Source organism: Dicentrarchus labrax, unplaced genomic scaffold (assembly GCF_905237075.1).
Source record: "Dicentrarchus labrax unplaced genomic scaffold, dlabrax2021, whole genome shotgun sequence".
NCBI lineage: Eukaryota > Metazoa > Chordata > Actinopteri > Moronidae > Dicentrarchus > Dicentrarchus labrax.
In genome coordinates this window covers 11,368,494-11,380,812 of record NW_026136714.1, presented here as the reverse complement: position 1 = coordinate 11,380,812, position 12,319 = coordinate 11,368,494, and the positions used below count along the sequence as shown (strand labels likewise).

At 39.8% G+C, this 12,319-nt stretch overlaps 1 protein-coding gene across 6 annotated transcripts in view; it reads right to left on the bottom strand.

The window, feature by feature from the left end:
- Positions 1–12,319, bottom strand: part of grid2 (glutamate receptor, ionotropic, delta 2) — a 463,092-nt gene that overhangs the window by 176,401 nt on the left and 274,372 nt on the right. For all 6 annotated transcript variants that reach the window (XR_007887378.1, XR_007887379.1, XM_051421450.1 and 3 more), the window contains exon 4: positions 5,463–5,668. Coding sequence is in view for 4 of the 6 variants with exons in the window: in XM_051421450.1 (XP_051277410.1) it covers positions 5,463–5,668 (206 nt within the window). In the remaining 2 variants the exon portion in view is untranslated. The remainder of the gene's footprint in view (positions 1–5,462; positions 5,669–12,319) is intronic.

The window sequence follows — 12,319 nt, the reverse complement described above, 5'->3', positions numbered from 1 at the left end:
AAGTGCATGTGTGTGTTTGTGAGAGAGAAAAAGTCAGACAGAAGACTAATTCCATCAGAGTAAAATCTCACTCAAGGCAATATTGTCTAACTTCCAGATACTTTTCCCATATAGTGTAATATTGATTCACTCATTATTTCATGCTACTTCTCACAAGATGTATGAGTGGCGAGAAAAAAGCTCTAACTAAAACACAGATAGACAGAACAATGTTTTTTTATATAACACAACATTCTATAAATACCAATACATGTTGTTTTCTTACAGCTTGTGAAAAGGATATGGAAAGGCTGTGTGTCTATTAAGTCATATTCTTTTCAGTTTAAGCTTGGTATACTGCAGGTTACACTGGTAACACTCTCACAAAATTTGGTAATAGAAACTAATAATTATGCATGGGATGAAATGAAAATACCATTATCCTGGACAAAATAATTGTGATTCACTATATTATCCTGATAATCATCAACAGATGCACTCAAACATATCACTTAACGTAAAATGTTGTAAAGAAATAAATATTTAGATTGCATCACAGATGGGACACCTCAGATAGGCACCTCATCTCACTGTTGTTCTATAGTTTGGAATCCATAGTATTTCTGCACATCAGGTTTACCTTTTTTGGGGGGGGGGATACAATGGGCAAGCTAATCCTTCGGCCATGGTGACAGGTTTAGGATTTTGGGATGACTGGAAAGCGAGCTTCTCTAATTTATAGGGATACTATGCAGTTTTCTGGTTTTGTCAAACAGCTACTCCTATAGTCGCTGTGGAGTACTTGTATTTAACGTTAACTGTTGTAAAAACAACTCACCAGAGCCGTCTCTATATACGGCTCTGCGACTCTGCACTCCCCCCGTATACCGGTACATGTTCAGTAGGATGGAAGCATCGGACATCGAACAGGCAAAGAAAGATGATGTCTACTGACCAGGTAATGTCTGAGTGAATGCCTGCTAGTGTTTTCCATTGAGGCTGCTTCTTATTTGTGATTCTCGCGAGATTTGAGATGCCACCTTTCAGACTTGCATTGCTGGTTCTGCCAATGGCGTCCCTCTCCTGCTTTGCTATCGGGATGATTCGCTATACTACGAGTTTGTTTACCATCGAAATGAAGCTGTTGTATTAAGGTAAAAATCTTGCATAGTGTGCCTGTAAAATAAATCAGGAAATCAATATAAGACTATACGTTAGCCAGCTGGACATGTCACTCATGAGAGGATATCCAAGATTATCCTGATTTGTTATTATTGCAGTAATGGAAATTCACCACAATCAGTTTATCTTAAATGCATGACCTCACACAGATTTGCCAGGCTTAGCATATCTGGTTCCTACAATGGGACACACCAGGCGGAGGTCTGCATGCCACAGAGTGCACTCTTCTAGTTTTAATAAGACAATGGTCCCAGGCCAAGAAACCCACCTTGCTCTTCTGTCTACATTAAGTGGGAATAGGGAGCTGTATGTACTAGCAATGAACCTTGTTGGCAGTGGCTGGTACACTCACCCACATGTACTAGACTGGAAAAAAGGCAACAGAACAAGAAAATGTTAAATAATGCAGAAAATTGAATGAGCATGTTCGTTCTGAGAGGATATCCGTGTACTTGTGTGATGAAATGCATGGATATGCATGGTGGAAGACATTCTACTGAGAATCCTGCAAATGTTGTACTATATTTCCTGTTGGGCTAACATCACAAAAAGGACATAAAAGCCACAAATCACAGAAAAGTAAGGACAGAGACTCACAATAAAGTCACAATAAGGAAGAGATGAGCCAACAGGCTCATGATAATGCTCATCTGTCTTCTTTGTTAGGCTCCAAACCATTCATTCTTATATTTATAGTTTTCCATATGTGGCTCCCCACCCCCAGGTATATTTGGCGACCAATTTTATTTTTTAATCTGTCCGAGATAACAATGCCATACACTATTGTTTAAATAGTGGACAGTCCCCAGTCGCTCTACCCCTCCTATACAGTCTACTGCCAATCGCACATGCTCTGCAGAGAAGTACAGAGGAAGAGAAACACGTTCTCTGATGCAGACATGGATGATATTTTACAAGCATGCACCAGGAAAAGCAACAACACACCTGGTTGATGCTGATGTCATTCAATACCACATTAATTTTATATCATTACGATAGGCTATGTCAATAAAACCAGCATTGTGTGTTGTTAAAATGAAAATTGAGAATGAAAAAATCCAAAACAGGGTTGTTTTGGGGCGAAAAACACTGAAAAATTAGAAAATCATCAACCGATCGTGGTTTGCTCTAAACTTTTCTGTAAATTGCAGTATATCCCTTCAGTTTAAAGATCCTCCTCAATTCACTAGATTATCTCCTCAACTTCACTTCTGTATTTGTTCCTATGTTCATTTTGTTATTTAGCATGTCTCTTATTTCGTTCATTCTTCCCATTTCCTTTGTTTCCTTTTACCTCTTCCAAACAAGACACAGAAGCTGTCTTTTGTCATTGCTTTCCTAAAAGGATACTGTCTGAGCATTCTCTGATCTGACAAAGAGTATGTGTCAGTACCTTCCAAAACTGTTACATATGAAGTTATGAAAATCAATGGTATAACAGTTTTTTGATCTGCCAAGTTTGATATTCCATCACATCAGGTCTTTGTTAAAACAATAGACAATACTGACAATACATATATGTATATTACTAGTTTGAGTTACTGGTTGCTTTTTAGCACAAAATTTCCACTTTGTGTTTTCCTGGCCACCATTTAGAGACTGAAGACTGTTTCAGTGAACCTACTTAGTTAAGGTTAGGGAATGTTAGGTTTATGTACTTCCTTTACTACACTCTAAATTTTCTTCCATCCCCTAATCACCCTCTCCAGCCTGCTCTATCTCTCATCTCCTTCTCTCTCTCTCTCTCTTTTTACCAAGTCTCGTAAACAGCTTTCAGTTCACATCCAACATCAGTGCCTAATGCATCTGGATGGGAGGTGTTCTCTGTGACAAATGACCTCACAAATAACTCTGCTGGAGAAAAAACAAGGTCCCAGTCATCTCTTTCTCTCTCAACATGTCTCTCAGCCTGCCAGTGTCTGTCTTTCAGTCCTTGTATCTGTCTCTCTCTACTCCTCCTCACCATCTTGTCAGGGAGAGAGTGAGAGAGAGAGAGAGAGAGAGAGAGAGAGAGAGAGAGAGAGAGAGATGCGATCATCAATCTTATCCACCAATCTTTACCATCTCCTGACACTTCATCTCAGAAAACCCTCTCCACTTGATGTCTGACTAAATTAGATTAAATGACTGCTTTGTCAACCTTCCCAAAGGAGAGAGAGAGAGAGAGAGAAACTCATTTGGCTTCCACTCACACACTAAAATGGAGGCCGACAATTCCCGTATTGTACATTAGCTAAAGCAATTTTCCACACCTATTGTAGATCAGACCTCATATTAAGAATGAAGGAGTGATAATAAGGATGCGCGCAATCATCAATTTCAATTTTAGCCCTTTTTATTGTTGTTTGTGTATTTTATCAAGAGGCCTTATTTTCTATTTAAAAATAGTGCCCCAATCATCTCTGTTGTTTTGGGGAGGTCAGTGAGGTAAATCATGTGTAAAGAGACACGGATGACCAGACCTAGGTTCGTGTGACAGTGGAATCTGCTCTAAGAAAACATTAATTATAAGCTATTACAGGTGTCAAGTAAATATTTCACTGACAAAACAATGCCGTACCTGTAATAGAAGTGAAGGTAGTGTGGTGTCAGTGACAATGTACTTGCAGTCAAATATACCTTTAAAAATATTCATTTTTAATTTCTTTTCACTCTATTGTCTTGTAGATATATCATAACATTTACCAAATGTAGCTGCTGTGAAGACAAACATTAAAATAGTTTCTCAATCTCAAGTACTTTGTCAATGACCATTAGATAATGCAGATATTCTGATTCAACTTTGACCTTCACTAACTACAGGTTACTAAAGCTATATGCACAGTGGTTAAATGAAATAAGGATTAAATTGCTGGTTAAAACTTTAACACAAACAATAAGAATGAGACCAAAACTGGGAAAAACTCGACTCAAGCCACAAGAAATATCCAATATGCTGTATTGCTGCTGGATGTGTTACTAGTCTGACCTTACCTGTTAGTCAAAATTACTTGATCAACAAAATGTTCATTGTTGTGAGTTTGTTTTGGAGTCTTCCTGCACTCTAGTGGTCAGAAATCACTGAAAGCGGGCTTAAAGGTTTCCGTAGCATTTTGCAAGAGTGCAAAACCTTGAGGCACATTGTCATAGTCCTCACAGATGCACAATAACACCCCATATTTCACCCCCTCCCTGTCACGCCTCCAACCAAATTAGATTGTGATTGCTCTTTCCGAGGTCACTTTTAATTAAACTGAGATGAGAACATGACACACGGGATTAAGGCCCATCCTACCGCTTCAAATTATGAATTCATAACTAATGCTAGAGCCTATTGCTTTCAACCATGACCTCCATATCATTTATGTATAAGAGCAAAAGGAACTCCCCTAATTGTCTTCTTCTGCAGAGATAAAGAGCACGATGGGGGGAGTAAGAGGTGTGTGTGTGTGTGTGTGTGTGTGTGTGTGTGTGTGTTTCGGTGCACATGTGTGAGTGTGGGAAGGGACTAGTTGAAACACTTATGTAAGGAAATACATGTTTTTAAATATATATACTCTGTTTTAATTTAAGTTGCGCTATATACCTTATCTATCTACTATGCACCCTAAATTAATAATGATTTGACTAGAGAGAGAGAACAGAAGAGCTGACAGAAACTGAAGTATACTTTCCTTTCTCCAATGTAAATTTTTATGGAGTTCCATGCCATGTTCAGGGCATCATGAATAATATTTCATTGAACTTGAGAGGAATATCTGCTATAATTTTAGCTGATCTGAGTAATTGGTAAAGAAAGAGAAAGCTTACTTGAGTCAGAGAAACATCCAAAAGCCTGGTAACATGATTTATACATGTATGTGCTTTTAGACATTTACCTATGTGATACAACATCTAAACCTTGACAAAGCCTGAACCTGCCCTACAGTTTGGCAGATTTCAAGCACACAGTCAACCCAAAATGTCTGATGACTTTTGACTTACTCTGAACATACTTCTTTCTGCATTTCTTCTAGAAGATATGTTACAGTGCCGATGTATTCAGTTAGATGAAGTTTGTCCAATTATTCAATTCCTGATTGATTTCAGTCCAGTAGGAGATGCACTAACCTACACAACTATTCTCTAATTCTGTATCAAAAAATGTAGATCCACAAGTCATAACCCCACAGCAAATAGAGCTGTGGGTGTATTTTCAAGTTAAAGATATCTGGTTAGCCTGCCATTCACGGACTGCAAGAAAACGCTTGAACTCATGTGACTGGTGTTCTCCTCTGACATTGTTATCGGCAAAACGAGGTGCCAACAACTACCCTCCTTACCTCAGTGATAAAAGCCTTGGCAGTAGCTGGGCTCATGAACAGCACGGCTCTGCGTAGTGTATCCCTGTAGCGATGCAGCTCTTCCACACGCATTGTTCTGAACAGACTTGTGATCATCATGTTGATATTGGACTCCACCTTCTGAAGGGAAACGTCCATTCCCTGTTGAGAAGTCCGATCCAGGAAATCCTCAATACCTCGGATATCTGGAGAAAGGGAGATAGAGATAGAGCAGAAATTATGTATTTGTTTCTAGAGGGACATACACATTCCTTTGAATGTATTATACAAAAAAAAAGACAATAGAGAAGACCGGCAGAGAGATAGATATACACACAGATTTAGCATTAGGACCATCACTCATTACTTTACAACATATTCTTTGCTGTAGCTGATTGGTTATCTCTCCGCATGAACAGGTTCAGTAAATATCTCAGTTTCTAAGCTCTTCCTGGCAGTGACTCCTTGCTATTTTATCCTTTGTATTAATCTGAGCTAAGGCTTTTGTTGCCAGCATCGTGCATCTGTCAGGATTGAATGGCTTCTTTTTTTCTAGAAACTTGAATATAAAAAGCATTTTGTAGACATGGCATCTTACACACACAAAAACACACAGACATGAAAATAAAAGCATATGCATCAAAAGTGGTTTTTTTTGCGTTTTTGGTGTGTTGATGTTGATACTCTGGTCTATTAATATTGATAGACAAAACTATCAATAGCAACATGGGTTTTAGTAAGCTTTACAATCAGCATAAAGGAAGGGAATGAAATGTTTTGGTGTGTATGATTGTAGTAAATTTTATATTTGCGTGTTTTACCTTGATACTCCAGTGATGTGACTGAAAAAAAAAGTTTACTTTCACTTAAACTTTAGATAGGGGAAGGGTTTTGTTGTTGTGTTGAATATCTGTGCTGTTAGAACTGGGGTGCATTAGCCAAAAAGTGTCCCATTTTTGCTGAATCCACTATGTATTCCTACTGGGACACTAAGAGAACAAATAACTAATGACATTGTTAAGGGTTTTAGATTAAAGAACCAAACCACTGTTATTGTCTCTATTAAGAGTTATTTTTGTATGATAAATAAAGCAGGATGCTAGTGTCAGTATTTTTACCGCCTGGACTCCTTTATTCTTAATGAGCTACAAAGCAGGTCAAGGTAATCCTAATTAAGGCACTTTGGTTGAGACCACTGCTAATGATGATGTGTGTGTTTGTGTGTGTGTGTGTGTGTGTGTGTGTGTGTGTGTGTGTGTGTGTGTGTGTGTGTGCGCGTGCGTGCCAGTGTGTGTATGCGTGGTTATGTAAAGCAACGGCCTAATGATGTATTTGATATGAAAAAACGGATGACACTGTCGTCATTGCCCGTGTCATGGCTGAGCAATTAACTGGATTGATTAGACTTCTAAAGGGCCAGAGGGCTGGGCTGATGGTGTGATTGCATCAATGCCAAACTTTGGAGGTTTAACAACGTATTAAGAGGAGAGACACCATGCAACAGTATTGATTCAGGAAAAAAAAAAAGAATTATAAAGTAAAACTTCTCACACACCCCGAAACACACATGCCACTGATTCTAACAAGCAGAGGTTGAGTTCGGAAGGTTAAGCAAGGGCATAGGGAGACATTTTGGACAGTTTGTGTCTGTAAGATATCACATCAACAGTTTTTCCCACACTGGAAAGATTAAGAGGGAATGTTGTCAACCTTTCAGCAAAAACAACATGACATACCGCGGAAGAACATGACAGCAAAGTAATTGTACTTTCTGCTGGAGAGTTGAATTCTTTCTCTTGTAACTTCATTCCTTAGTCACACTCTCCTTCCCCACACATACACACAGCAGCACAGGCATACAATAAACACATGAGACATGCAAAACTCCAGAGGACAACAGCTGGACACCCAATCTGTTTACATGGGAGTCTTAAATTGGAACAGACCTGTGTGTCTGTCTGGGCATACATGTGCATGCATGCAGATGTACATGTCTTGCTGTGTAAGCACAACATAGAATAAGTGAGTGCTAAATTTTTGCTTTCATCTCGGTGAATTTGTGTAAACTCTCATGGATAGTCTATTAATCATGACATTGTTGTAATCCTTGTGTACAAGTGTTGATGAGAAAGGTAGATGAGCAAATAGAGACATCAAGATGGCATCTTTAAAGGCCAAACAAGACTGCTCTAATCTGTTTGGGAGCATAGAGTTATCAAACCATTCAAATCTAATTACTATTATTAATTAGCAGAAATAATAAATTACTGTTTAACTATGTTATCACTGACAATCCAATCACTGTCTAATGAGCTAAATCAAATGAATTAGCTGTAAAAACAAACAAACAAACAAACAAACAAAAACCCTAACTTATCCAAATGTCTTAATTTACTTAAAGTTGTAGGAACAAACATCATTGTATAGTTGGCTATTCAACTCAAACAATAAAATATCTCTGCTTTAGCATACCATGCCTCTGGCTTTCATCCACATAAAAGTAAATCACATTCACTTTCCTATCCTCATCAATAAACCCAGAGCACACACACACACACACACACACACACACACACACACACACACACACAAACATGCAATACATGCTCGATACTTTTACTAGTCTAAGCAGATTTAAGCTTAGTTGTTAAATCTCCATATTCATCATGGAACAGCCACTACCATTTTTAATCAGTGGTGCCAAGCTACATAAACATTTTACACTGTCTGATTTATGTTCTTTATGGTAAGAAAGCTGTGCAAATCAACAGAATCAAAAAGCTTTTGTCGACAGAGCAGGAAAAAAATACATAATGTAGGGAACGCAAAGAGAATAATACTTGTTGCTTATTCCTATGCATGTTATGCTTGCACCTGTTCTTGCTTTAGATTGCAAAATAAATTTTGCCTGCCCAGTTTTCACCATACCAATCTGTCTGCAAACTTTGTCTTTGTCTGTACTTTATGTCATGTCTGCCGATTTTTATTGGCTGTATTATAGGCCTCTTTGTCGCCTGTTAGTCTGCCTGTCAACCGCTCTCTCTATCTGTCTGCTTGCCTGGTGACTGACTAAAGGGTCGCTCCAGTTTTTATTTGCCATCATCAATCCTTTTTCCACACTGGCTTATAGTACAGGTGGTGTGTCTAATGCATTTGCCTTGTTCCACTCTGTGAGGAGCTTAAAAAAACAAACCCAACTGTCTCACTCCATACAGCTCGTTTAAACTCCCTACACTAACACCAATGTATTTGTGAATAACTTGTGAAAGCCATTATTGTAGCATGGATGGTTCACAAATAGCAATTATTATTATTACTGATAACTGCCCCTAAAATATACCATGAACACAGAGTGCACCTTTATATCCAAACAAAGTATAGAACTATAGCCCTAAGTGTAAAAATACTTAACAACTTAAAATGAAAAATAAATTTCCCCTGCAATGAGTAGTGTAATAATTAAGTAAAATGTCAGTAATATTACAGTTACACCCCAAAACAATCTTCAAAGTGCTGCAGGTATTGAAGCTTTTAGCAAAGTTTCAGGAGCAGGACCACACCTCCACTATGTCTCTTCCAGCATTCTCATACATACCTTCCAGACACTCTCCCTCTTTCACTCTCATATTCTACAAGGTAAATGGACTGTACTTATATAGTGTCTTTCTAGTCTTCTGACCACTCAAAGCACATTACTCTACATGCCACATTCACCCATATTCAAACAGTGATGGCCATACAGGAGCTAACTTATTCACACCGATGCACAGCATTGGGAGCAATTTGGGGTTCAGCTTCTCAAGGATACTTCGACATCCAGAGGGAGGAGTCGGGGATCGAACCGCCAATCTTCTAATTAGTGGACGACCCGCTCTACCCCCTGAGCCAAATCTTTAGTTTTTTATTTGTTGTTATTTATTTATTGTTCTATTTATGACCTAATATTTCTAAGTTAGGCTACCCTCAGTAAACTAGAGCATCAACCCCAATATCACAGGAGAAGTACAGTTCACCTGTGCGGCTGTAGCTCAGAGGCAGACCGGGTCGTCCACTAATCGTAAGGTTGTTGGTTCAATCCTCGGCTCCTTCCGCTACATGTCGAAGTATCCTTGAGCAAGAGACGGAACCCCGAATTGCTCCCGATGCTGTGCATTGGGTTTCTGTTTGATGGGCTTTGCCATCACAAGGGGGGAATGTGGCATGTAGTCTAAAAAAGCGATTTGAGTGGTCGGAAGACTAGAAAGGCACTATACAAGTACAGGTCCATTTACCATTTACCACCTGGAGATTTAGATGTGCAGGGGAGGTGTTACTCTAGAGGGGGGGGGAGTAGGAGCAGTGTAGTTTTCTGTATGGACCACTATCAGCATTCTCGGATGTGTTTTGTCCCATGTAGTGACTTCAGCTTGAGTCAGCTCTCTCTCACTCTTCACACACAACCCTCGGTTAGGGAAGTGAGAATTCAGGATTTCTTCAGCTCTAACCATATAATATTGATCATATTGATTCCTTGTTTCAAAGGTGGGAGGATACTGTCCTTCGGAATTTTCTGAGCTGGAGTTGGAGCTTCGACAGCTCAGCAGGTCACTGTGTAAGGTATCGTCCAGATTACATGAAGGAACATCCACAGTTCCTCTTATAATCAATATCTCAATATCAGCATGACAACGTTTCACATTCACAAGTTTCACATTCTTCTTACATTGTTAATTATCTAACATATTGGTTAATACTATATGGAGGTATTATCGACCGATATTCACTAAAAATATTAATATGGGGAATTATCGGTATCGGGTTTTTATAACCGATGTTTGTTCTGTAGGCTTCAGCATTTCCGAGCCTGCATGAACGCAGCATGGGACGTTTTCCCGAGTTGGACAATATCGGAATATCGGATATCGGATATCGGCAGAAAAGCCAATATTGAGCATCCCTAGTTAATACACTTTAGTGTGAAGAACCTTGATGAAGTTCACCATGGATCATGGGATGTTGGCCTTTACAAGGATCAGTGACAGGTTTGTCTCCAATTGGCACTCAGCGTTCCTTTGTTCATCATTGTGAGTCCTGCAACACAGTGTGACTTGGCCTACCTCTTCCTGGAATGTGGGGGTATCAGACACATTGTAAATCAAGAAATTGTCAACCTTCCATTAGTGACCTAAAGGCTTTTATTGCCTTTAATCGATTGAGACAGCTGAAGAGTGACAGGAAAGTGGGAAGAGAGAGGGGATGACATGCAGAAAAGGGCCACAGGTCAGACTCAAACCCATGGCCGCTGGAGCAAGGACTCAGCCTTGGTACAGCTCTACCAGCTACCAGGGCGCCCCCATAAAGTGCACCTTTTAACCATCCCAGTTTAAGCATGCTTCTCTCCATACTGTAGATACTGCACACACACTGTGTAGGATTCCATGATATCTAGCGGTGAAGTTTCAGATTGCAATCAACTGAAACTGCTCAACATAAAAGTGTGTAGGAGAAAGTATGGTAGCTGCGACACTTTAGGAAATGCGAAAGACTCTATGTAGAAACATAGTGGTTCAACGTGTGAGAAGAGGAGCAATGAAAGCGTAACTTAACAACCCCTAACCTCTCACCTTGCTGCAGTGAAAAAAGGCAGGTGATCACTTAGAACAGTGCAGGGTTTAGTGACAATGTGTGACGTATTCAGTGTATAGGAATGTTTTATGACCACCACTTTGAAAAAAAAAAGAAAAGAAGAAAAGTCATTGACTTTCAAATGTGGACATCCTGGTCCAATTTTACACATTAATAGTCAAAAGCATCCTCATTCCCTCCATCAAGGTTTGGTTGAGTTCCTGCCTCCTGCCGTTCAAAGGACAAGGCTTGAGCATGTACTCCCCACCGCTGAGCGAATCATTGGCTGTCAGCTGCTTTCCATCAAGGAGCTTCAGGACACCATAGCGGATAAAAAGACGGGGAAAATTGTCACCAACCTTGCCCACCCAGGCAACCATCTGTTTGAGAAACATTCCTCTGAGAGACAGTACCGCTCCATTAACACCATGATCACCCATCACCTCAACAGCTTTTTCCCCCAAGCGCTGTCATCTTACTCAACCACTCCTCCCAAGTCTCCCATGCAAAGACATCCCCACAGTCCCAGGCCGCTTCATCCTCATCTAGTAGAGATGACTGTGTTACAGCTGCTATTCCCTTTTGTTTTGCAACATTTAAAAAACGTTAAGTGTCTGTATGACCCTGAGTCACCTGAGGTTTTCTCCCGGCTTGCAATATGTCATTGTGAATTATTTTGTGTGCTGTGTTAAAAAAAATGCGTTTAGCAAGAAAAACTCAACTAGAATGGTTTTCTTAATTCTTTATGAAACGAGGTTGAGGTTTGTACTCTACAGTTCTCTGTGTATCCCTTTCCCTTATTTGTCAGGGTTCCCTTCCTTCCCCTCCATCCCATCTATCCTCCAAGTCCCTGGCTCAAAGTGAAAGCTAGAGTTAATGTAGTGTAGCAGCCAACAGCACGCAGGGATTTCACCTGCATGTACCGACCAGCTCAGTGGCACTCCGTCTGTGTTCAGAAACCACCACTCTTTTCTCCCACTGCTTTTCTCTCATCCTTCTCTTCCCTTGGCTTTTCATCTGAAACCTCCCTCAGTTTCCCTGTTTACTTTATGTTCTCTCGGACTGAATCTCATTTTGAGAGTGTGTAAAGTCCAAGCTGTTATTCCGCTCTAAGAGGCTGTGTCATATATAATGGCCGTCTATTTCACACTGGAGACTCGTGTTTGCATCCTACCAGTCAGTGCTGGTTTCTCTTAACTCTGAAAGTGATTTTTTAACCGAACCCTTACCTGTAGTAAATGTAAGTATGATAT